At 43.5% G+C, this 27495-nt stretch overlaps 1 protein-coding gene across 1 annotated transcript in view; it reads left to right on the forward strand.

Annotated features, from left to right (window-relative positions):
- Nucleotides 1-27495, forward strand: part of PAPPA2 (pappalysin 2) — a 440672-nt gene that overhangs the window by 274984 nt on the left and 138193 nt on the right. The window contains 3 exon segments of the mRNA XM_030206931.1: nucleotides 12517-12667; nucleotides 18367-18544; nucleotides 25951-26164. Of these exon segments, the coding sequence (XP_030062791.1) occupies nucleotides 12517-12667; nucleotides 18367-18544; nucleotides 25951-26164 (543 nt within the window).

Raw genomic sequence — 27495 nt, forward strand, 5'->3', positions numbered from 1 at the left:
TCAAACCCCAAGCTGGTTGGGAGGTACATTTTACAAAAGGCTAGGAATTTGACTTGGCCGCTACAAAACACAAAAGCCCTTCTTCAGCTATTCCATAGTATATGTACTTGAATTTTTAAGGCTTGCTGCATGACCAACTTTAAGCTCAGCTTTGGCTGACAGAAGAATGGCTTAACATTCTCTAGAAATTGTCTAATATAAAGGAGAATTCAGGGTTCCATCAATGATAGCAAACAGTTTAGGTCCTAATGCAGCAATATAGCCCCACAGGTCTACCATTATGCTCGATAGATGAGCTCTTACTTTGGAAGACGGTGTTTGTTTTTTGCCAGTACATTTGCAGTTACTGTAAAGTTTACATTTTTGACCCACTTTGTGCAGAGAGCACTATCTCAGAAGGCTTGGCAGTCATTCAGATACTCTTTGTTGAACATGAAGTGGGCAGCAATGTTCTTTTTAGAGAACACTGGTTTCTTTTCGTTATCCTCCCATGAACACCATTCTCATCCAGGTTTTCCTGATGATGCTCATCCGTGAACCCTCACATCAGCAAGAGAGGCCCGCAGATCTTTTAAATGTTAGTCTGAGGTTCTTTACGACTTCATGGATGATTTTCAGTTTGTCCTTGACATTATCTTGACAGGACAACTTGTTCCTGGATAGAGCCATCATAATCTGACCTTTTCCTTTTGTAGACAATAACAGTATTTATATTTCATATTTGACATATTGCAAATCATTAGAAAATCTAACTGATTTACAAATTAAAATTGGAAGTATCATGAGGCAATAAAACAAGGACAATGTACCAGGACCCTAAGAAAGAGGACCCGGGAAAATCCCAAGTCTTCCACTCCCAAGAGCCCTATACACTCACTTTTATGGAGTTTTACTAATACTATACCAGAAATACACTCCAGAGGCACCAAATTAAGTTCTCTCATCTTCTTTATTCAGCACAAGAAACAGCAAGTCAAACAGTGTACAAACAATAAAAGGATCCTAGATAGATAAGATAAAGAGGAAAGGGAGAAGGAATGAGCTGATTCCTCACATCTGCCATGCCAGTGCTAGCAACTGCATATATATATATATATATATATATATATCCTGTGCATACTGTCACCCCCCTTCCAGTAATAGGCCCAGGCTGCTCCTGCTTAGCTTACCACTCATCTCCTCCAGGATATACACATTCACCACACTCCAGCTCACATGTGCCTCCCCTGAGGGAGAGAAGAAGAAAGAGAGAGAAAGAGAGACTCCTCCAGCCTTGTCCTGGAGCGCCCTCCAACACGACAAGTTAGTATCTTCACACTTCCATTTACTAGGATATAAGGAGATTTATTGGAGTCCAAAACACAAAAGTTCACACATGCACTGGTTCAATAACTTCAACATTAAGAAAACCCAAAAAGAAATGGTACGTTGTATCAGTCCCTCCTGAGGAGGTTTATCCTCAGGGGTGTTTCAAATTCAACACCTTTAGTTCTTCACAGTTCAAACATGACATCAGTCCCCACCTTCCCTTATTGCTTCTCCTCTTGCACTGTTCTGAGCCGTTCCCACAGGCTCTTCCAGGGGCTTTTGAGTTGGGAAAAAAAGGCAGCTGCCACAGCTTGCAATTTATCTCCTCCTGGCGTTCAGGCTAGAGCTGTAGTGTCCATAAGTTCCCCACCGCTCTCTCCTCCCCCACTGTCAGGCATCCACTCCATAAAATCCTCCCCTCCAGATTCTACCAGCTGACTCCCCTCCTCCTGATTAGTATCCATTAACCAATCATCCATCTCCTCCTCCCCACCTGGGGCCTTCCAGTCCTGTTTTCTCTCCCTCTCCAAAAGCCCCTCCCCCCTGAGATCTCTGAGAGTTATAGTCCCCTTTTCTCCCCTTCCCAGCAAGCCTTTCTCCCTTCCGGGATCTCTGGGAGTTGGAGTCCCCCTTCCCCCTTTCAGCATCAGTCCATCGCTGCCTTCCAGGAACTCCCTCCCCAGGGTTCCGGGGTTTCTGGGACTTGTAGTGAAGATTCCCCAGAGGCTTTAGGGTCCTTCTGCTGCTTCCCCCACCTCCCCCCTCAAACTCCCCTGGAGGATTCTCACAATACGTGACTGACTGCCCCTTGCTAGAATGTTATCTGACCCAGACTGGAAAGTCACAGTCTCTGAGATCCCACCCTCTCTGTTATGATTCTGCTAGACAGGCAGGGGAATGACTGGGACTCGCTTCTGATTGGCCTGTTTGGGACTGAGCTGACATCTGAGGCAGCAGACTTCAGAAGTCAGATCTATTTAATTCTTTATATATTTTTTTAACATCAGTCACAAGCGTTACATCTTGTTAGAGAAAAACAGAAAGAAATTAAAATTACAAGAATTTTCTTCTGAAGAAAAACAATACATATTCTTTCTTAGACCACAAACTTGTTGAGAAGGGGGGCAGGAAAACAAAAGAGAAGTTTAAATCTAAAACAAATTATAAAGCATATGGCCTGGAACACATCGCATCCATTATACTGTGAATTACATGGTCTAAACTTCACACTGGATCTATTTGTTCAATTTTTTTTAATCTATAAGAGATCGCAAATGTTCTGGTTGAAGAAAAACATACTTATTATCAAGATATCGTATTTGGCATTTACAAGGATATGCCAATAGAAATTTTCCACCTAGAGATTTAACTTCGTCTCTCAGTGCCAAGAAGGCTCGTCGTCTCTCCTGAGTAACCTTCACGACATCTGGAAATATCCAAAGTTTTTCACCATAAAATGGTTTAGCAAGATTTTTGAAATACAATTTTTAAGCATATTTAAATCTTGTTCAAACACTAATGAAACAAGAAGAGTTCGCCTTTCAAATATCCCATCATTAGAATGTTCCAGAAACGCTGATAAATCTTGTAAACCTGCATTCCCATCTTCTCTCTTTGTAGAAATTGATAAATAGAATATTTTGTTTATAGGAGGTATTAGAGTAGGTGAGACAGATAGGTTTTCAGTCAGATATTTTTTGAACAAATCTATAGCGTTTATTTCTGATGAGTGAGGAAAGTTGAGAATCCGAAGGTTCAAACGCCTATTGTAGTTCTCGAACTGTTCTATTTTTCGGTGAGTTATCATTTTATCCTTAATTAATAGATCCGTTTTGGTAGTCAAAGCAGTTATTTCTTGTTGAACCTGCGTTTTATTTTGCACAGTTTCTTGTCTCAGCGTGTCCAAAGCCGTTGTTAATAAATCCAATTTACTCACGATTAGCGACGTCTCCTGAGTAGCCTGAGTGACTGTAGAGGTCAGAGTTTGAATTGCGGCCCAAATAGATTCCAGTGTAGGTGCCATGGGGGAAACTTTTTCCCCTTTGTTGTTACTTCCCGCGGTCCTGGGGGTGTCACCGCCGAACATAGAGTCTGGAGCAACGGATTCCGAGAGCTCCTGGACCTCAGAACACTCCCAAGCGACAGCGGGACATGGCGGTAGATTCATGTCCGGCGAGGACAAAGTTTCCGTTCCCTGTGGGTTTAATGCTCCTTCACCTTCCCCCACTACTGGTAAGCTCAAGCCGGTTAACCGCGGTGTACTTGTGGCATACCGGTCCAGCGTTGTCTGCAATTGCGTTGTTCTTAAAGCTGTCAGCAGTAAGCTTTTTACAACGGCCTTTCTTTTTGTATGTGGCATAATCAAAAGAAAACAGCAAAATCTTCAAGGAATAAGCGAAAGGATGCAGATACGCTCCGGCAGCCATCAAGCCTGATCCGCCATCTTGACACGCCCCTTCTTAGGTCAGATCTATTTAAACCTCCTTTCCCTACAATCCATGCTTTAGCGTTGATCCCTGTCATCTGAAGCTTGTTACCCTCACTCTGTCTGTGCTAGTAGCACACCCTGCTTTCGTGGGAGTTTGTTTACTCCTCTCATTGCTCGTAGCTTCTCTGTGTGCTGGTTGTTCCCAGTGTATGCTTGTTTGTTTCCCTTGCTAAGCTGCTTTCCCTGATTACCTTGCTTCCCTACACCTGTGGGTGCTCTGTTGCTCTGTCTCTCTGTGCTGGTTGTTCCCAGCGTATGCTTGTTTGTTTCCCTAGCTAAGCTGCTTCCATGATTACCTTGCTTCCCTGCACCTGTGGGTGCTCTGTTGCTCTGTCTCTGTGTGGTGACTGAGTTCTGGTAAGAACATTATTTGTTTTTCCCCTTTGCTAGCTTTTATCCTTTAACTGCAATGTAAGCCCTGCTTCTCCCTGACTTGTGTTTAGCAGCCCTTCCCTTTAGCCTGCTTTTATGCTTTGTCTGCTGTGCTTGTCTCCTGATTCTTGTGAACATTGCCCTTATCTGTTTGGTGTATGTAAAGGCAGCCTTTCCTGTTTGCTTGCTTTTCCCTTTGCCTCTAGTATCTGTTATCTGACTCTGTAGCACAGCCTTGCGTACTCTTGTGTGTGGATTCCCTTGACCCTTGAGTGCTGAGTGACACAGTTCTGTGTATTCCTATAGTGGTTGCCCTTATTTCTTGAGTGCTGTGGAGCACAGCCTTGTGTATTCCTTTAGATAACTTACCTTTTTCTTTGGGTGCTCTGTGGCACTGCCTAGTGCATTTGTGTGCTGTTTGGTACAGTCTAGAGTGTTCCTGCGGAGCTTCAGTCTTATAGACTCTGTGTCCCATTCTATCATTGACTTTCTCTTCCCCTGGTCATAGCTTGTACCTGCCAGCTTCTTGTCTGTCACCCTTCCTTTGTGTCACTAGCTAGCGCTGTGTGCGTTGCATTGTGCGCCAGTCCCTTTGGGACCTCTCGTTCTTTTTTCCCTTCCCCAGTGTGTGACTCAGTTCCAGTTTGGCCGTGAGGCCCGCACGCTTGGACTCTGCATGAGTGGGTTCCCGTTCGGCCATGAGGCCCGCCTGAGTGGTCTATCTCCCTTTTCTGGTGGTGCTAGTTGTTTGTCCTGAATGTGTGGGGCTTTGTGGCTGGGGTTTGCTTAGCACCTATTTGGTCTACCCTAGGCCTTGGCCAAGGTCCTTCCTAAGCCTCGGCCTAGGCACAAGGGCTCACGAACAGTTTAACACTCTGAGACCTACCCCCCTCCCTTAGCAAAGATCAGGTGATTTACAAGAAATGGCCAAAACAAAAGGTCATAGTAACATAGTAGATGATGGCAGAAAAAGACCTGCATGGTCCATCCAGTCTGCCCAACAAGATAAACTCATATGTGCTACTTTTTGTGTATACCCTACCTTGATTTGTACCTGTCCTCTTCAGAGCACAGATCGTATAAGTCTGCCCAGCACTATCCCCGCCTCCCAACCACCAGCCCCGCCTCCCCCCACTGGCTCTGGCACAGACCGTATAAGTCTGCCCAGCATTATCCCCGCCTCCTCAAGCAAAAAGAAGAACTGAAACAGATAGTCCAGTAATTAAGCACAAATGGAGGAGTAGAGGAGTGGCCTAGTGGTTAGAGCACCAGTCTTGACATCCAGAGGTGGTCAGTTCAAATCCCACTGCTGTTCCTTGTGATCTTGGGCAAGTCACTTAACCCTCCATTTCCTCAGGTACAAACTTAGATTGTGAGCCCTCCTGGGACAGAGAAATATACAGAGTACCTGAATGTAACTCACCTTGAGCTACTATTGAAAAAGGTGTGAGCACATCATATATGATGATCTTAAGTTGGCTAAACAGGAAGAAAACGTGATAGCAAAAGCTAGAACGATACTTGGGCACATAGAGAGAGGAATGGACAGTAGGAAAAAGGAAATGATGATGATGATGCCCTTTTATAAAATTATGGTGAGACCTCATTTAGAATATTGTATACAGTTCTGGAAACTGAACCTTCAAAACGATATAAACAGGATGGAGTCAGTCCAGAGGGCAGCTACTAAAATGGTTGGTGGTCTTCACCATAAAGAATATGTGGACAGAAGATCTCAATATGTATACTTTGGAAAAAAGGTTGGAAAGGGGAGAGGCATTTAAATACCGATGTGGCATAAATATACAAGAAGTAGGTCTCTTTCAATTGAAAGAAAGATCTGTAACAAGGGGACATAGGATGAAGTTGAAAGGGGATAGACTCAGAAGTAAACTGAGGAAATACTTCTTCACAAAAAGGGTGGTGAATGCATGGAACGGGATCCTTGTGGAGGTGATAGAGATGAAAATTGTATCTGAATTCATGAAACCTTGGGACAAAGCCACTGAGAGACAAAGCCGGGCCTTGGGGAACCAATCTTAAGGGCTCCCCGCTGCTCCTCCATCGTTACCACTACCCCAGCCCCACCACCTCTGCACCATTTTCATTATTGTCCTGTGCTTGGCCCCCTGCTGCATCCCTGGGTTTGAAGGGAGGCTTCCGGTGGCAGGCAGAAGGCTGGCTCTGACTCTTGCTCCTGTGCTGGGTTATCGTGTTCATTCTGCTCTGCCAGCCATGGATCTGTCTTCCTGCCACATCCCACCTATCCTCCCTTCTCTCTCGATCGCCCATGCGGTGGGGGGGGGGGGGTCACTGGGTCCCACTTGGAGGCTGGGCCCAGGGGAATCTTGCCCCTTGCCCTTCCCCCCTTGGCAGGCCTGGTGAAAGGGAGAGTAGATAGCATGGGTGGGCAGGCTGGATAGACCGTATGGTCTTTATCTGCTTTCATTTTTCTCTGTTTCTATGTTTGTATCATGTTGGCTTGCCTCCATCTCATGAATGGGGAATTCTTTGAGCCTTGATGGCATTTGAGTGATTGAAGAGATGATTTGTTTCATACTTTGTCATACCCCATATTCCAAAACTTTTGAGGGCCCTTTTACTGAAGCTTAGCATTCACTAGCAGACATTAGTGCTAGCTATATGCTGTTCATCCTATTTTATGCCTATGAGCCATGTGGCACTTAGGTCACACTAACATCCATTAGTGCACGCTGAGCTTTAGTAAAAGGTCCTCTTGGTGTGCTGTGAAAGGGTGCATTCAACGTATTGTAGAGTTGACATGTTTGGAGGTTCTAAGGCTGGTTCTTTTCTGTTTCTCACCAGGGTGTGATATGGATAGGGAGGGTAGTCAAATAGTAGAAATGTTCATGTTGGAGGATCGAATACTGATTTTGATGAATTGGAAAAAGGTCAGCCACATCTACTTTGAAGGAACTGTTTCAGGAGCAAGATTCAGAGGTGGTTGAAATTGGGCTTCACATTTTTCTACGTGAAAACCAAGGCCACTGAGACCAGTTTATGGGGAGAGTTTTTTGTTGGGAAGGGGTGGAGTGAGGTTCATAAACTGGGGGACCTTCTTGTACCAGGGCACTATAGAGATATTGTTGTGAAGCCATGGAGCATTTTATGCTGGTTGAGACATTCACCTTGGTATAAGGGGTAGTGATCCCTCCTACTTTCTGGTTGGGTTGTCCACATGCCAATATTACTACAGTATATAATAGCATTGTAATTCTTTATTCCTGTTACTGTTAAAAAATTGAATACAGATAAAATTACAAAAAAGAGTAATAAAGTTTGTGCATATATTGAGCTTAGTAATGTGTTCTAGCCAGACCCAAATACCTTATTATGGTGCTTTTCGAGCCATTCTGGATCCCCACTAATGAAGTTTATCCTTTTTAGGAGGCTCATACCAGATGAGAATAAGAGTGATTGAGGGGGTAATGTGTTTACCTCTTCATTGCTTAAAACCTAAAAATTAGAGTTTTCTAGCACAGTTTCTAACTTGGTTCCACTTGCATGTCCAGTTTTGCAAAATTCAACATTTAGACATGTAAGTGACATCACTTACACACACATATGTTACAAACTTACCACTAACACATGTATGCACTAGCACTTACACGTTTAAAGTAGTGAGGGATGGTGCTCTTTTTTTAATGTGTTTATTTGTAAAATGGCTGTTTCCATTGTACATTCTGCAACATTGCATGTGCATTTCTCACATAAATCAGGGATAGGCAACTCCGGTCCTCAAGTGTCACAGGTAGGTCAGGTTTTCAGGTTATCCACAGTGAATATACTTGAGATAGATTTTCACACAATGGAGGCAGTGCAAGCAAATTATCTCTTGCATGTTCATTGTGGATATCCTGAAACCTGACCTACCTGTGGAACTGGAGGACCGGAGCTGCCTATCCTGTTATAGATATTTCACAAAAACATTTCATGGTAAAACACTCGGGGCCCTTTTTACTAAAGTGCACTAGCGTTTTTAGCGCGTGCTAAAAATTACATGCGCTAACCATGTAGATGCCCATAGGAATATTATGGGCATCTACACGGTTAGCACATGCTAATGATTAGTGTCGCGTTATAAGCGCTAGCAAGCCTCTAGCACAACTTAGTAAACAGGGCCCTTGGGAAGCTGACATGAACACCTCTTTTCCCACCTAGATGACCTATGCAAAATTGCCTTTAACATTACATAAAATTATACATTTTTCAAGTAGATACACTCTTCAAAACTGCAACCTACAGCCAAAGATTACAGTTTTCATTTAGAGTAGTAATCTGAAAATGAATTACATTCAATGCCCAGACCGCAAATGACATCCTTAATGACCCTTTTATCTAAAATTTGTCATTGATTTTATGTTCAAACCTCTTCTAATGACATTTCTGCACACTAAAATCCAAACTTGACAAACTTTAAGAGTTTTTATACAATAAAATAAGGTCAAATATACTACAAAGCCTCTTTCATAGATAATAACTTATTTCTAACCATATATTTTCACATCTCATGTATTCACATGATTAGCACTGTCTGTAGCCATGCAAAATATTTAGCGGAACATGGTAAACCAATAATTGTGGACTACTGGAAGGTTTTCTTTGCCCCATCTGGATGTGAGGATAAACTATTGATAGTATTTGATGGTATACATTTAACTTATGGGATGTACTGATGAGTAGCCAATGATTTATGCACAAAAATGCAGGATGCATCTACAAGTGTTGATTTACTGTGAATGTAATAGAGAATGCCTTATGTGGTGGAGACAGGATTAACAAATTACTACAGCTAGATGAACAGTGGATTTACAGATTAGATTTATTGGTACCTAGCTAACTGAATTATTTAAGGTTCCAATTATCTGATTTGATCTTGGCTTTTGGAAGAGAAATATCAGGAATCTGCTGACTATCAAATGTTGTGAAATCTATATTTACCAGTTTTTGGGCTATGAGAAAAGTATTTGCTAGGGTCATGGACCATTTATTCTAGGGTTTTCAACATAGGAGCCAACTCTGTGGGTGCTGTGGTGCTTGAGCACCCCCAATATTGAGAAAATTCCTTGCATGTGTCCAGGGAGGGGTTATTTCCATTGGGCTTAGCACCCCCAATAATTTTGAAAAGTTGGTTCCTATGGTTTTCAATACATGTCCTAATAAACCCACAGCCTCTTGGGCTTACAGGATATTAGCTATGAATGTGCATGAATAAAGCAATGATCATTTTGGGGGCTGAAGCAGCCTTGTTGGGGTGTAGGGAATAGTAAGAGTGGAGAGGTAGGGAGGGAGACCTATTCTAAAAGCTTTGAAAGCAAAAGTAATTTAAGATTAATAGTTTCTCTATTGGAAGACAATGATGTTTGTATAATAAAGGGGTGACATAATCAAATTTGCATGCATGACATAGTAGTTTGATAGCTGTATTTTGGAGGGATTGTAAGGGAGTCTTTTACTAAGTGAGGGTAAACCAGAAGTACTGATGGGCTACCGCAGCAGCCTGGCAGTTGTTTCCGCCCCTAGCGTGTGCCATTTCCAGCACTACAAAAATATTTTTATTTTTGTAGCGCCGATGTTTACCGAGCGTTAATTGGGCAGTGCTATACACTTAAGTGAAAGGTGTTGTAATCAAACTACCTTCTAACTGATCGGAGTTGATGAAGAATATAAAAGCAGATTTACATAGAATGGAGATTTGCAGGAGAAGAAAACTTCGAGTCAAGTATGATTCCTAAATTGCGAAAGTAGTCTACTGGAGAAATGGATATAACGAAGAGGCTTAAAGGAAGTGGGAGGGTAGGAAGATCACCAGTGACAGGCCATAGTAATTTCTTTATTAGGAACTATTCTATGATTACAGAGTCATCTCAATACTAGAGTCAAACAAGCTTTTAGGAGGCCGATTGATGAAGAGAGTGGGCTTATGGACTAGATAAGGAGAAAGTTGTCAGTGTAAAAGTAAACAGAATGAGGGTGGTGAGGGAGCTAAGAAATAGATTAAAGAGAAGAGGGGACAGAATGCACCATATGCCTGGAATAGACTTCCTGAGCCGGTACGTCAAGCTCCATCTCTGGTCGTCTTCAAATCTAAGCAAAAAGCCCAACTTTTTGATGCTGCTTTTAACTCTTAACCCTTATTCATTTGTTCAGAACCCTTAGTTTATCATGCTCACTTTAATATTCCCTTATCTCTTGTTTGTCCTGTTTATCTGTCCTAATTAGATTGTAAGCTCTGTCGAGCAGGGACTCTCTCTTCATGTTCACGTGTACAGTGCTGCATACGTCTAGTAGCGCTATAGAAATGATAAGTTGTAGTAGTAGTAGTAGTAACACTGCAGTAACCCCAAGGAGGTTTGATAACAGGAGATGGCATGAGGTCACAAGGCTGAAGCCAGTCTCCACCCACTCCACCCAAGGAGGTTTTAATTTTTCCCAATGCAGCTGCCACCATCTTGGTAGACCTAAAACAATGAAATTTATAGAGCAACAAGCTCCACCTACTGGCTTCATCCCACACACTCTCATGCCGTCTTCTGTTATCATACATCCTTGGGTACCCACAAGTTTGAGGGTGAGAGGGAAATAAAGAGGGGGGTTGACAACCCTATAAGAGCGCTTCAATAAGAATGAAGAAAACTGAGTAAGAACAGAACAGATTGGAGGAGTGGCCTAGTGGTTAGGGTGGTGGACTTTGGTCCTGAGGAACTGAGTTCAATTCCCACTTCAGGCACAGGCAGCTCCTTGTGACTCTGGGCAAGTCACCTAACCCTCCATTGCCCCATGTAAGCCACATTGAGCCTGCCATGAGTGGGAAAGCACAGGGTACAAATGTAACAAAAAAAAAAAAAACTGGCATACCAATGGAGGTGGCGTGAGATAGCAATGAGTGGTCAACTAAGTCAAACACAGCAGAGAGACCAAGTGAAATAGTGAGAACAATATTGTGCCTGTCAAGATGGGAGTAACTTTTACTGGGCAAAGCAGTAAGGAGTGTTTCAGTGCTGTAGTGGGCTCTAAAGCTTGACCCTTTGAGTACCCCATTATCTACCCATGTCCATTGAGAATACTGACCATTTAACCGTACTCTCTGTTTTCTATCTTTTAACCAGTTTTTAACCCACAATATGACATTACCTCCTATCTCATGACGTTCTAATTTTCTAAGTGTCTTTCATGAGGTACTTTGTTAAATGCCTTTGAAAATCCAGATACACAATATCTACTGGCTCAACCTTGCGGTAGTGTAGGCAAGGGTTTTGGCCATGCGCCGATCCATGTTTTAGCGTGACTGTAAAAATAGGCCTTTTTTGCAAAAAATGGATGGGCGGCAAAATCAAAATTGCTGCACATCCATTTGGGATCTGAGACCTTACTGCCAGCCATTGACCTAGTGGTAAAGAATCCAGGCGGTAATGACCTACGTGTGTCAAATGCCACTTGGTGCGCGTCCATTACGTGTGCCCAAAAAGAAAAAATATTTTTCAGATGCACGTATCGGACGAGCGCCAAAAATGAAATTACCGCAAGATCCACGCGGTAGTCAGGTGGTAACTCCATTTTTGCTTGCATTGGGTGCACGTAGATGCTTAAGCGGCTTAGTAAAAGGGCCCCTATGTTTGTTAATGATGTACTCCACCTAGAAGATTGCTGATAGAGTGGAATATAAGAATTTAAATCAATCAATCAATCAATTCAACCAGCCAGAAACGACCACTGACCGGTTAAATTGTTTGTTTTGGGCTATCTGCTAATTTTCAGTGGCACTTAACTGGTTACCACCGCTGAAAATTAGAGGTTAGTGCTTAAGTAAAAACTGGCTATTTTGGGTGTGTTCTGGAGGCGGAGTCAGCACTTGGCCAGTTAAGTTCCAATATTCAGCCGACTCCTCAAAAAATGGATATTCAGTGTCGAAGCCCAGATATGGCCTGGAATTGAATGTCCAGGAATAACGCTGGCAGTGGTTAGCAAAGCATTTGTCGCCACTGGCTGAATATTGATCTCTAGGTGTTTCCTCAGCCATATCTGTTTTGGAAGATGAAAATCAGACTGTCTGATGGTGATGATACAGGTTTATGAAAACTAGGCCATATTCAAGATACACATTTCATTGATTTTAATAATTTGTTCTTTGGGTACAGAGTAAAAGTAGATCAGTGTAAATTGTCATACAATATTATTCCTAAATGAAAAATGTATTTTTCTGCTCAAGTTTTTAAAAATACAATAAACTTTCATTCCTATGTAAATTTGCTTGGTGATGAAAACTGATTTTGATGAGTCATGATGTGTTTATTTAACTCTCTCCCCTTTTCTTGATCCATTCACAGCTGTTCTGCCAAGACCTGCATGCCACTACATGTCAACCATGCCCACGTGAGCTGCATTACTGAGGGCCCAGGACCCATGAAGTGTTCTGTGAATTGTGAGAGAGGATTTGCTCTCCATAGCAAAATCAGGCCCGGATATGGCCACTTGCAGGTGGGAGCTGCTAGCATCAAAAGTCCCTTTTCTGGCCAGTTTCTTTTGTATATCTCAATTCCTTTTTGTTTATGGACAGTTTATTTGAAAAGCTGGAAGTACTTGACTTCCCCAAAATTACTCTTTTTTTTTTCATGAAAAGTATGGTTTTATTATTTTAATATTCAAGCACATGAGAATTTTGGATATATAGAATTTGTTAGCTCTCTAATCTTAAGCCACTATTGGATTCATTTTCAAAAGAGAAGAACATCCAAAATGTAGCATGTCTGCATTTGGACTTTTTTCTCACAAAAACAACCAAATCAGCATTTTCGAAACCTATTTTTAGACTTTTTTTTCCGAAGTCCTCCAGAAGTGCATCCAAATCTCAAGGGGGAGTGCCAGGGGCGTGTTCAGGGCGGAACTTGGGCGTTCCTAAGACTTAGACGTTTTTCAGCCATAATGGAACAAAACAAAACCGTCCAGGACTAAAACGTAGACGTTTTGAGCTAGACTTGTTTTTATTACGAATAAGGCAGAAAAATGTGCCCTAAATAACCAGATGACCACTGGATTGAATCAGGAATAACATCTCCTTATATTCCCCCAGTGGTCATTAACCCCCTCCCACCCCCCAAAAATGTGATGAAAAATATTATTTGCCAGCCTCTATGCCAACCTCAGATGTTATACTCAGGTCCCTGGAATACTCTAGTGGTGAGTGCAGTGCACTTCAGACAGGTGGACCCAGGCTCCTACCTCCCTCTATCTTTTACAGTTGTGGTGGAAACTGTGAGCCCTCTGAAACTCACCAGAAACCCACTTTATCCATATATAGGTGCCCCCTTCACCTGTAAGGGCTATGGTAGTGGTGTACAGATGGGGTTAGTGGGTGGGTTTTGTGGGGCTCAGCACACAAGGTAAGGGAGCAGTGGTGAGATGTGTACCTGGGAGCATTTTATGAAGTCCACTGCAGTGCCCCATAGGGTGCCCTATTGCTGTCCTGGGATGTCAGGGGGACCAGTCTACTAAAAATGCTGGCTACTCTAACATCCAAGTGGCTTGATTTTGTGCATTTTGCACTTGGACATTTTTTTTAAATGGACCAAAAAACAAAACGTCCAAATCACAAAACGTTGTTCGGAACAGTATTTTTGAAAACAAAAGACAGATGTTTTTCTTTTTTGAAAATGACCTTCTTTCCTATTCGGATTTTGGATGTTTTTTGCAAAATATCCAAAGTTGGTCTTAGACATGATATCGAAAATGATCCTCCATATCACTAGAATTGCATCTTGAAAATCTTTATTAAAAAAGGATGCTAATAACTTGGTTTTTAAATAATTTTTAAAATTAATGTTGCATTTAATCATATGTGCAGAATTTACAATGTTATTGAAATATAACATCAATTTGATGATCTTTGTGTGCGTTATATTATATTGTTATGTTTAATTCCCCATTGTAAACTGCCCCGAGCTTTTAGTTGGAGCAATATGCAAATTATTATGATTATGATTATTAAGCTAGTACTAGGTAGGTGCAATAGGGCCTTCAATACACTACTCTTTTTGGTTGTCTCTTCTATTTCTTCTGCCCATCATTTCAGTGGATATCACACTCAGGATTTAATTTTGGCACAGAAGATGAAAATTCTAGAGATGGTAGGAGAGAGTAAGCTAATAGTTGGCACACAGCCTTATGTATATTATTAAGCAGTGTCCAAGGTTTTTCACTTAATGTCATTGGAAGAAATATGCTTTTCAGAAATGCATAAGAATCTCAGAGTTCCTTAAAAAAATAATTTTCAAAAAATCTAGAGGTTTCATAATATGTCAGAAAGTCAAAGAAATCATGTGAAGAAGAATAAAAGAAGGTTAGAATTTACAGCTTTGTATAGAAATATGTTTTATTTTGGTTTTCACTATGTATTTTTCCATTATGTATGTTTCATTTTGTTTATTTAAAATAGAAAGGAAAACAACTTTATTTATTTATTTATTTTAGAGCACTTATATACAGGATGCAGGCTCAAAGTGGCTTACAAGAGACTGGAAAGGCTAATGCCAAACCAGAGAAAATACACATATAATAGTTAAAGAAAAGACATGGAAAAAAACGAAGTTTAAAAAAGTGTTGGGTCCTGCTGTAACAAAAATCAAAACAAGTTATAAAGTGCACAATTACAATGTGACACAATGGCACATTTCACTATTCCTCCCTTTGGTGAGGGGAGGAGATCTCCTATCCCTTGTGACTAGTATGCCCTTTCCAAGGCATAGAAATGTGAAGCCTGCCCTTGAATGTAATTAATCTAAGGGTTGACCCTGGCTCTTCCCCATCCCTTCAAGAGTCTGAACTCATCCAAGTGGGTCCTTGGAATACCTAAAGTAGGCGTGCTCTCCAATTGCTTCTGTCCCAGTGGCTGCCTCTTCAAAAACTGTAAGGCTTTACCCCTAGTGGTAGTCTTATGAAACTACCGCTATAGTTAGACTGCTAATTATAGCCGTGGTAATTGTACTATACTATGCATATAACTTTAAAAAATATGTGCATATTTTTTTAGTTGGGACACACATGATAGATGTTGCTCACGTATATGACACATTGCATTTAGGACTCTCACGGTATGGCAGTTCTTATTAATTAAATGTAAACATGCTCTGCATCCACTAAAACCCTATCTTCCCCAACAACAGGTGCAGATCATAACTAGCACCTTTTTTCCACGGAAGTTACCATTCAAAAAAAACGTATTTGATTCTCATGTCATCTGAGTAATAGCAACATAAATCTCTCCACTATCACACATTGTGAAATTCAAAATCTGAAAAAAAATCTTAACTCAGAATACATGTAGCAAACCTACCATACAACAGTAACACTAATTCATATGATTCAAACAACATTAAATTTACCTAAGAATAGGCAGCACTACGAAGATTACATGGGGCCCTGGAATACACCTACTACTGGTAAAAGGAACAAATGGAACTGCTGCAGAGTTCTATACAGAAACTACATAGAAACAGAATACCACATCTAGATCACAAGCAAAACACAGGAAGACCTTCATCAAATACACAAGAGATCACAAATTAGAAATAGAAATATGGAGACAAAATTTAGGTATGTACCACAACATAGGAGAAATAAAAACAGAAACACATTTCCTCTTGCACTGAACAAAATACAAAGACATCCATAACACACATTTCCCAAAGCTAACATATTTTCACTTAATAAATTCAAAATAAAACACTTTTTCTACCTTTGTTGTTTGGACATTTTATTTTTTCAAGCATGTTGGTCCCAGTTTCTCTTTTCTGCTTTCCTGCCTTTCTTCTATTTTCTTTGCAGTGGGTTCTGCCAATTGTTCTTTCTCCTTTTTCTTCTTTCTTCTTCCATTCCCTCACTTCATCCTCCTCTGACATATTTCCTCTCTCTCTCTCTCTCTCTCTCTCTCTCTCTCTCTCTTCTGTCCACTCACTCAGATTTTACCCTCTCAATCTTCAGTCCTCTTCCTATATTTCAGTTACTTAACAAATTTCCATCTCCTTCTCACATCCTCCTTCTATCTCTCCTGTCTCACTCCATCCCTGGCTTCCTATTCTTTTCTCTTTAACCCATTCCTCATTACTACTCTTTCACCCTGTACTCTCCATCTTCTTCTCACTCGTTTCTTTGAGAACCCTCATAGTCTATCCCACATGGGTCCACCATGCCAAACATCTCCCTGCCCCTCTTGCTCCTCGACCCCTATGATTCAGCATCTCCCTTCCCCCTCTATATGCCCCTATGGTCCAGCAGTTCCCTGTCCCTTCCCTTCCCCTCCATTCTAATAATATAACAACTCCTTATCCTCTCTCCCTTCCCCTCTTCCGCTATGGTTCAGCTACTTCTTGTCCTCTTGACCCTCCCCTCCACCCCTATGTTCCAGCATTTCCCTGTCCCCTAATCCTTTCCCTTCACCCCTATATTCCAGCAACTCTCTGTCCCCTCATTCTTTTCTGCTACCCGTAAGGTCCAGTAACTCCCTATTCCCTTTCCCTTTCCCTTCCCCTCCACCCGTTATGGTCCAGCCATTCCCTGCCCCTGCCCCAAAAGTGCTGCTTCAATGTTCAGCAGGACAGTATATCAGAGGGAAATGTGGTCACAGGAAACCCAGCCTGGCAACAGGAGACACAGCTACACAAATCCCGATGCTGTGCTCCATCCTAAGATGTGTAATTGGCATACTGTGCACCAGAATTGAAAGCCTGATAAGTGTGATTTACTGTCTATAGAACCTGGGAAGGAACATGCCATCAGGGTTTGTGCAGCCACATTTCTCGTGGGTCCAGCATTTCTCTCTCACTCTTCCCTCCTTGCTCTACAGTCTAGGATCTCTCTCTTGATCTCCCTCCCTCCATGGTCTGGTATTTCTCCCTCTCTTTCTCCATCCTTCCCCCCCATAGGTCCAGCATATCCCATGTCCTCCTCTCCCTGCATGTCCAGCACCTCTCTCACCCTCTGCTCCCCTCCTCCCACCGCAGGTGCAGCACTTTTATCTCTTCCTCCCTTACCTACCCCCACCTGCTGAGGGTGCAGTTTCTCTCCCTCCACTTCCCTAAGCTCCCCTGTGAGTCCAGAACCTCTTCTTCCTCCCTCAGATAACCTCCACACCTTAGTCCAGCACCTGTCCCTCTTTTTCACATCCTCCTCCCTCAAATCCAGCACCTTCTGTTGGCCTCCTCAGACCTCTTTCTCTTCTACACTCAGCCCCCCCTCCTCATAAGAACCTGTCCGTTGTTTCTTAAACCTCATCTGGGCTGGCGACAGCAGCCATAACATGCTGCCTGGACTGACCTGAAGTTCTTCCTCTGCCAAGGCCTGACCCTCTGATGCAACTTCCTGTTTACATGAGGGCAGGCTGTGGCAGAGGAAAGGCTTCAGGTCAGCCCAGACAGCATGTTTTGGTTGTTGCTACCAAACAAATGAGGTTTGATGGACTTGGAGGCCGAGGGGACTGGGGGAGGATGAGAGACAGGTGCCAGACACAGGGAGAGAGAAAAGAAAGCAATCATACACAGCTTTTAGAAAATTAAAAAAAAGAGTGCCTCTCTGTGTGCTGGCCTCACAATACACCTCCCAGGTGCTTGTGAACCGCTGGAATAGAGCAATTATGTATTTGCTTGCCATCAACGAACATATAGTTGCCTTTGAATATCAGTCTGTATATGTATATTTATATGCCTATATTTAGCTAACCTAACAGTATAAGTCAGATTCTGAATATGAGGTCCTAAATAACCCTCATAATTATACATACATGAATAATGGGTTTTAGAGAAATCTATTGACCTGAGTTCTGGAATCTCCTTGAGATTTGAAAGTCGAGAGTTTTTGGAATAATACTTGACTCAAAACTAACTTTTGAAGATCAGATGACTGTACTAGTTAAAAAGTTATTTCTAAATCTGAAGAGACTATTGTAGTTAGGAGAGGCAGAAATATGTTTGAGGAGAAAGAGAAAAAGTTTAGAAATTAGAAAACCGAAGTAAAACAAAGCATGCAAAAATCTCATATAGGAGAAGGCGATCTGGTAAGAGAAAAAGAGGAGTAAATCTGTTTATACACTTCTTGACTAGTATTGCGTTAGTAATGAATACTACTCTAGTGTGTTTTGATCATCAGATTCCCAGAAATGAATAAACCTGACCACATTTTGCTTTCAGAAAGAAGAACAAGTGATCTGCGCCTTTGGAAGGTGGGATAGATCAGTAACTTGTGATCCCATTGACTGTGAATTTCCTGACCATTCACTTGTGTATTATGCTAATTTCTCTTGCCCGGAGGAAACTACATCTGGGAAGCATTGTACCTTCTCCTGCCTTCCACCAGCCAAGCTTCAAGGTATCACCTTCCCATTTATTGTGTCATACCAACTCAATCAAGGGTCCATTTACTAAGCTGCATAAGTGTCTACACGTGCCCAACACGTGTCAATTCTGAGTTACCGCCTGGCTACCACTTGGCCTGGGTGGTAATTTCATTTTTGAGGTGCATCCAATACTCGCATCTGAAAATATTTTTATTTTCTGGCGCATGGGCGGTAATCAACATTTGAACGCGTGTTGACCATTACCGCCCAGTTAACGTGTGAGATCTTACCGCTAAGTCAATGGCTGGCAGTAAGGTCTCAGACCCAAAATGGACACGAACCAATTTTAATTTTGCCACACGTCCATTTTCGACCCACTCCAAAAAAGGCATTTTTTACAGGTGCACTGAAAAATGGTTCTGTGTGCGACCAAAACATGCACCTACACTACTGCAGGCCATTTTTCAGCGCACCTTAGTAAAATGACCGTCAGTTCTCTTCATAATTCTAATGACATGGATTTCATAGTGTAAGCACCTATAGGAGATAATTCTCAATAACTTTTCTAAAGCTGAGCACCAGGAAGATGTGTGCTGAGTGCAGATTCTATATCAGCAATTGTGTGCACAGTTGTCATTATTGAATACTAACTTAAGTCCTCAGTTATGTGCCTAACATTAGGAGTGACCACTTAATGTTAGCTAAATGTCTGATGTGAATGTTTACACCTAACTGTAGGCAGTAATGCATTAATGCCTATGACTGCAAGTATTCTATAAAATGTTCACATAAAGTGCCAGGCATAACCCCCAACCTACTCATGCCCCTCCAAGGTACACACCCTCTTTGCAGTTGCACACTATGGAAATTGCATGCACATTTTGTAGAATACCAATTAAAAAGGAAACGAAAGAGTAGACCTTATAAGAAAACACAGTCTTTATTGATGCATAAAAGCTCCCAGGATTCAAATGCTGTCACCCGACATGGCCACATTTCACCAGTATCAGGATGCATCATTGTAGAAAAACTGAAATAACAATCAAAAGATCAGCTTTCAGGTACATTAAAACTTAAAAAAAGGTATATGTAGTTCAATAACTAAGAACACTCAATTGGAACATATCTAATACATCAATAAATAAATAATTATGATTAATGGCATAAATATATAGATAAATATAGTTAATATCATATGAACAATTCATACCAAAGCAATATAACAAAAAGGAGAGACAGCTTACCCAGCTGGTATAAAACCTCAAACTTCACCAAAACTGGATAAAACTGAGTAAAAGAATCAAACAGCACTGAATTAGAAAAATGCTCACATAAAATATGACTGATAAAACCATAAGTGCTAAAATCAGGTGCTAAAACCAAACAAGTCATAAGAAAAGTCCACTTATATGATTCTTCTGGGTTTTTATGTAACAAGTAATCAGACAAGCTTGCTGTGGTTGCCTAAGATGTCATCCATGCATAATGAGCTGCCAAGGAGTGACAAACAACTGCAAAACACTTTAGTGAAATACACCTTAAAATATCATTGAAAATGGTTAAAATAATAATAATCTCAGCTTTAAAAGGTCCTTGATACTTATTTATTTGTATTTATTTATTTATTGGGATTTAACTGTACGTTTTTACTAGCAAAAAAGGTACCGGTACTCAAATGCTAGGCCACCCTTCATGAGTGAGATGATCACTGAGGGATCCACCCAGTGGTGTGCTGGTAAATTTTTAACAACAGGCTCTCTTCCCGGTCCACCTCGGTGCCCCCAATCCACCACTGCACCCCCCCCCCCCCCCATCCACCTCTGCGCCCCCCCAAAATTGCAGAGCTGGCTATAGCCGGGGGGGGGGGGGGGGCAATGCATTACTCTCGCCAGGAAAAAAAAATTAAATGATCCCAGGTTCCAATCTAATTCATGTTTAATATGGGATAAAATGCCATAAATAAGTAAATAAATATAAACTTTTAACGTTCAGCACCTGATTCTCAAAGTGGACATATTCCAAACACTATAATGAAAATAAAATTATTTTTTTCTACCTTTGTTGTCTGGTGACTTTGTTTCTCTGATCATGCTGGTCCAGTATCTGATTCTGCTGCTCTCTATCTGTTCCCTTGACTCCGTTTCCAGGGCTTCCTTTCCATTTATTTCTTTTCTTTCCTCCTTTCTTCTTCATTTCTGGTCCTCCGCAGACTTGACTGTACAGTGGATCCAGCTTCTGCCTATTTTCTCCATCCATGTGCAGTTTCTCTCCTCACTTCCTTTTCCCTCATCTAATCTCCTTCCTCTATCTTCCCTCCATGTCTAGCATTTCTTCTCTCTCCCTTCCCTCCTCTCCATCCATGTCCAAAATTTTTCTTGCCCTCCCCTCCATCCATGTCCTGAAACTCTCTTCTCTCCCCTGCCCTCCTGTACCCATCCATGCCCAGCAATTCTCTTCTCTCCCCTGCCCCCCTCTGCCCATCCATGCCCAGCAATTCTCTCCCCTGCCCCCCTCTGCCCATCCATGCCCAGCAATTCTCTCCCCTGCCCCCCTCTGCCCATCCGTGCCCAGCAATTCTCTCCCCTGCCTCCCTCTGCCCATCCGTGCCCAGCAATTCTCTCCCCTGCCTCCCTCTGCCCATCCTTTCCCAGCAATTCTCTCCCCTGCCCCCCTCTGCCCATCCATGCCCATCAATTCTCTCCCCTGCCTCCCTCTGCCCATCCATGCCCAGCAATTCTCTCCCCTGCCTCCCTCTGCCCATCCATGCTCAGCAATTCTCTCCCCTGCCCCCCTCTGCCCATCCATGCCCATCAATTCTCTCCCCTGCCTCCCTCTGCCCATCCATGCCCAGCAATTCTCTCCCCTGCCCCCCTCTGCCCATCCATGCCCAGCAATTCTCTCCCCTGCCTCCCTCTGCCCATCCATGCTCAGCAATTCTCCTCCCTCCCCTGCCCTCCCGCTCCCATCCATGTCTAACGATGTCCTTTGCCCCCACCCTCCCCTCCCGCTCCCATCCGTCAGTTTCAATTACCTCCCTCGAAGCGCCGCATTATTTAAGGCCCTGCTGCCCGTCTCCAGCTGCCTTCCCTGCTTGCTTCTGAGGAGTTTGCGCCCTTAGTCCCGCCGTCGCGGAAAAAGGAAATGACGTCAGAATGATATCAGAAGGCGGGACTAAGGGCGCAAACTCCTCAGAAGCAAGCAGGGAAGGCAGCTGGAAATGGGCAGCAGGGCCTTAAATAATGCGGTGCTTCGAGGGAGGTAATTGAAACTGACGGATGGGAGCGGGAGGGGAGGGTGGGGGCGAAAGACATTGTTAGACATGGATGGGAGCGGGAGGGGAGGTAAGCATGGTGCCCTCCTGCCATGCTTACCTCGTGCAATGGAGCCGGCTCGCCCCGAACAACAACCGGCTCGTAAGAGCTGTCAAAATTTAACAAGCAGCTCTTGCGAGCCGGTGCGAGCCGGCTCCGGCACACCACTGGATCCACCCCACAATGGCCAGGCCCCCTGCAACCAGTCACAGAATCTATGACATGGCAGAATTGGTGTGTAGAGCCTGAGCTCTTTCATTAAAACTTGGGGTCCATGGGTCAATTTTAGCAGACAATAGAAAAGGTGCCGGTACTCAGCACCCCCAAGTACCCCCTCAAAAAAAGCCCTGTTTATTAATCACCTTTATGAAGATATTCACCCAAGGTGATGTACAGCAGGCATAGTTTAACATAAAAGGTACAATTTTGTTAGCTGCATACAATAGTAAACTAACCAAGAATAAACATAAATACAATAAATGAGGTAATTGAAAACAGTAAATTGAAACCTAATAATAGAACTATCGTGAGACAGTATCAAAAATTTAACAGCACTGGAATTGAAATGCCAAAGATATAATACAATGTTAGCATAATACTAATGATACACCTAATAAGCATGTATTAGAACATTCAAGTAAAATAGACATGATGCTAAAGATTTTCTACAATACGACTCACCATATAGCTGAGGGACCAAGAACAGATATATGATGGGAACAAGATGTGTGGTACAGAATCAGTTGGGATAATTTGATGGTTAGCTAAACTCAAGACAAGTTCTTTGTAAAGTTAAGCAAGAGATAAGGAACTGATCTAAGTTACAGTGTGTGCAGCAAGCTAGACCAGGTGCAGAATGAGTGTACAGTCAGCCACTCTATGTATTAAAGGCTTGGGAGAGGAGCTAGGCTTTCACCTGCTTCCTGAAGTAGAGATAGTCTTGAGTTAAATGTATACCCTCTGGGAGTACATTCCAAAGCATGGGAGCTACTCCGGAGAAGGCTCACTGGTGGGTATTATATCGTACAATTTCTTTTGATAAGATAGTGATGATCCTTGAGATGACCTTAGAGTTCTCAAAGGTGTTTAAAAGGCTAACTTAGTATTTAAGTACTCTGGCCCATTTTGTCTGAGGACCTTCAAAATCAAACATATTTAAATTGTTTGCTTTAAAAATATTCCATGGTGACATTCTCTGAGCTGTGCCTGCATCATGAAAAACAGATTTCTATATTCAGAAACATAGTTCTTCAAAATAGTCCTAAGATGTTTGTCACTCCAATATTGGGTAAAATCACTCAAAAACAAATCTCAAAAGGTGTTAAAACAGCTTAAAATGTTTAAAAACATGGTGGAACACATTGTAATCGACTGTTTGCATTCAAATGATTTCAGTGCGTTCCACTGACGTCAAAGCATTCTAATGACATGGATTTCATAATATAAGCATCTATAGGGGATAATGTTCTATAGTTTTCCTAAATTTGGGCGCCAGGATGATGCACTGAGTGTAAATTCTATATCGGCAATTGTGTGCACAATTGCCATTATAGAATACTAATGTAAGTTCTCAGTTGTGTGCCTAACTTTAGGAGTGAGCACTTAATGCTGGCTAGATGGCTGGTGTGAATGCTCGGCCATAATGGAAAATAATGCCGGCAATCTCAAACCCGGCCAAATCCAAGGCATTTGGTCATGGGAGGAGCCAGCATTTGTAGTGCACTGGCCCCCCTGACATGCCAGGACACCAACTGGGCACCCTAGGGGGCACTTCGAAAAAATAAAATAAAATAAAAATAGCTCCCAGGTGCATAGCTCCCTTCCCTTGGTTGTTTAGCCCCCCCCCCAAATCCCCCCCAAAACCCACTCCCCACAACTCTACACCATTACCATAGCCCTAAGGGGTGAAGGGGGGGCACCTACATGTGGGTACAGTGGGCTTTGGGTGGGTTTTGGAGGGTTCCCATTTACCACCACAAGTGTAACAGGTACGGGGGGATGGGCCTGGGTCTACCTGTCTGAAGTGCACTGCACCCAGTAAAAACTACTCCAGGGACTTGCATACTGCTATCAGGGAGCTGGGTATGACATTTGAGGCTGGCATAGAGGCTGGCAAAAAAGGTTTTTTTTGTTTTTTTGGGTGGGAGGGGGTTGGTGACCACTGGGGGAGTAAGGGGAGGTCATCCCCGATTCCCTCCGGTGGTCATTTGGTCAGTTGGGGCTCCTTTTTGAAGCTTGGTCGTGAAAAAAAGGGACCAAGTAAAGCCGGCAAAATGCTCGTCAAGCCTGGCTCTTTTTTTTCCATTATCAGGCGAAGCTGGCCATCTCGTGAGCACACACCCCCCCCATCCCGCCTTCACTACCCTACTGACACTCCCCCTTGATGTTTCGCCGGCTCCGCGACGGAAAGCAGTTGAAGCTGGCCAAATTCGGCTTTTGATTATACCGATTTGGCCGGGTTCAGGAGATCGCCGGCCATCTCTCGATTTGTGTCGGAAGATGGCCGGCGATGACTTTCAAATATGAGCTGGTAGGGCACTTATGCTCATCAGTGCCGTTTATTTGCAGCATATATATATACTAGCCGTTAAGCCCGTAAAAACGGGCGGGTATTGGAATGTTTTTTTCCCCAAGGCCCCCCTCCCGTTGCAGCTGCAAAGCCCCCTGCCATCCTCCTTCCCTGCCAGCTCCAAGGCCCCCTCTGTCCCTCCCTCCCAGCTCCAAGGCTCCAGTCCTCCCCCCTTCCCAGCTGCAAGGCCCCCTGTCCTCCCTCCCTCCCAGTTCCAAGGCCCCAGGCCCTCCCCCCAGCTCCCAAGGCCCCCTTCCCTCCCTCCCAGTTCCAAGGCCCCCTGCTCTTCCTCACAACTGTAAGGGGCCCCATTCCCTCACAACTGTAAGGGGGCCCCATTCCCTCACAACTGTAAGGGGCCCCCTGCCCTCCCTCCCAGCTCCAAGGCTCCAGTCCTCCCCCCTTCCCAGCTGCAAGGCCCCCTGCCTGCCCACCCTCCCTCCCTCCCAGTTCCAAGGCCCCAGGCCCTCCCCCCAGCTCCCAAGGCCCCCGGCCCTCCCTCCCTCCCTCCCTCCCTCCCAGTTCCAAGGCCCCAGGCCCCCCCAGCTCCCAAGGCCCCCTTCCTTCCCTCCCTCCCTCCCAGTTCCAAGGCCCCCCCTTCTTCCCAGCCAGCTGGAAGGCCCCCTTCAGTCCAGCCCTCCCAGTTCCAAGGCCCCCCCCCCCCCCCCCAAGGTAGCCGCTACCGCCCCCCCCCCACGCCGGAGTCGCCACCACCCCCCCCTTCACCCGGCCCGGGCCCTCTCTTCGTTATTCAACTTACAGCAGCGCCGAAACAGCAGCAAGCAGCAGCTCCCGTTGGCCTTCCTTCACTGCCTGTGCCTCGCCCTCGTGTGACGTCACGTCGGCGAGGGCGGGGCACAGGCAGTGAAGGAAGGCCAATGGGAGCTGCTGCTTGCTGCTGTTTCGGCGCTGCTGTAAGTTGAATAACGAAGAGAGGGCCCGGGCCGGGTGAGGGGGGGGTGGTGGCGACTCCGGCGTGGGGGGGGGGGGCGGTAGTGGCTACCTTGGGGGGGGGGGAGCGGTAGCGACGTCAGCGGTTCCCTTCAGCGCAGTTTCCCTCTCTGTCCCGCCCCCTCCTCCCGTCATCACGTCTTGACGCGGGGGCGGGACAGAGAGGGAAGTCTCTACTGCGCATTTGCAGGTGAGTCGGTCACTTGCCATTTATAGGTTTGATATATTTTTTTTTTTTGTTACATTTGTACCCCGTGCTTTCCCACTCATGGCAGGCTCAATATGGCTTACATGGGGCAATGGAGGGTTAAGTGACTTGCCCAGAGTCACAAGGAGCTGCCTGTGCCTGAAGTGGGAATCAAACTCAGTTCCTCAGTTCCCCAGGACCAAAGTCCACCACCCTAACCACTAGGCCACTCCTCCACTCCCATAAAGGGGCATTTAATTGTGAGCACCTAGTTATAGAATTGCCCTTCACATGTTGATCTGTCCACTGATAGATATATTGAATCAGCATCTTTGGAGTCACCTGTGCTTTACTATATTCTCCCACAGTATGAATCTTTTTTTTTTCTGGTTTTGTTCTTTCTCTTTTTCTTCATGTTAGGAAGAAGCAATTGGTTGACTTGCCTTGAAGATGGTCTTTGGTCCCTCCCAGAAGCCTACTGCAAGCTAGAATGTGATTCTCCACCTCTGATTGCCAATGCAAAGCTTCTGCACCCTCATTATCATACAGGCAACCATGATGTGGGTTCTGTGTGTTACTATATATGCAAGCCTGGCTACCATGTGGCAGAAAATGGTGAAAGAAAGCTTAGAAAGTAAGTTAAGCTCTTTATCTCAGCATCATCTCTATTAATGTTAATGCTAATGCTATTATGTCTTTTGTAGGTACACTGTACTGATAGTAGAGCTTCTAACTGATAGACATCTCAGTTCTGTTAAGCTGTTTATAATGTATAGATGTAACTAACAGGCATCAATGTGGGATTAAGTTTGGCTCTTGCTGGCAGATGTGACAGTGGAAATCGATATATTCCACCAAAATGATTAGTAAACTTGTTTCCATTAATTTGGACAGTAAGTACTAACCTATTTGATGCAGCAGCAATTCAAGTTAACCAGTGGGTACGAAATCTGGGTATTGTGATTGGCAAGAGGCGACTATGTCTGCATAATTTCTCTTTTTTCCAGCTCAAGCAAATTCATCAATCTCATCTTTTTCTATAGTCAGACATCTTTCTGAAAATAATGTATGCCCTGATAACGCCCAGATTAAACTACTGAAATGTAGTTGATGTTTTTGAAGCTTCTAATAGGTTCAGATCTCAGCAGCCTGTAGAGTCAGAGTTAAACTTATCGGGGCCCCAGGGCAGAAATTTGCAAAAGAGTTCCAAAGCCCACCAGCAGGCTGTATTTCCTTTAGATTTAGGCATGCAAGGGGACCCAACTGCTTGTTTGCACCCCGCCTAATGCCAGCCCTGGCAGCCTGCACTAATGCAGGCTGTGATGCTCATGAAAGAACATTAGATATCTATTTATTTATTTATTTGTTACATTTGTATCCCACATTTTCCCACCTATTTGTAGGCTCAATGTGGATTACATAGTTCCGGAGAGGTGGTTACAGACTCTGGTGTCAATAGTATAGATTGGTTTGTACAAGTACAATTAATTAGAATTGGGGTGATTCGTCCCATGCAGAATGCAAGGGATAGGGTATTGTCTGTTTACTAGTTTGATTATTGTGCTTCATTATTTGGTGTTTATGTCTGTTCTGTGGGGTATGCCTTTTTGAAAGGTGAGTCTTTAGGTTTTTCCAGACGTTTAGATGGTTATTCGTGGTTTTCAGATCTTTTGGTAATGTATTCCAGAGCTGTGTGCATATGTATGGAAAGCTGGACGCGTATGTTGATTTATACTTCAAACCCTTGCATCTTGGGAAGTGAAGGTTTAGGTACGTCCTTGCTGATTCAATTGTGTTTCTAACTGGTAAGACAATTAAATCAGTCATGTAGCCTGGAGCTAAGCCATGGATTATTTTGTGAATGAAAGTACAAATCTTGAATCAATGCGTTCTTTGATAGGTAGCCAGTACAGTTTTTCGCAAAGGGGTGTTGCATTTTCAAATCTTGTTTTTCCATAAGTGAGC

Source organism: Microcaecilia unicolor, chromosome 6 (genome assembly GCF_901765095.1).
Source record: "Microcaecilia unicolor chromosome 6, aMicUni1.1, whole genome shotgun sequence".
Classification (NCBI taxonomy): Eukaryota; Metazoa; Chordata; class Amphibia; order Gymnophiona; family Siphonopidae; genus Microcaecilia; species Microcaecilia unicolor.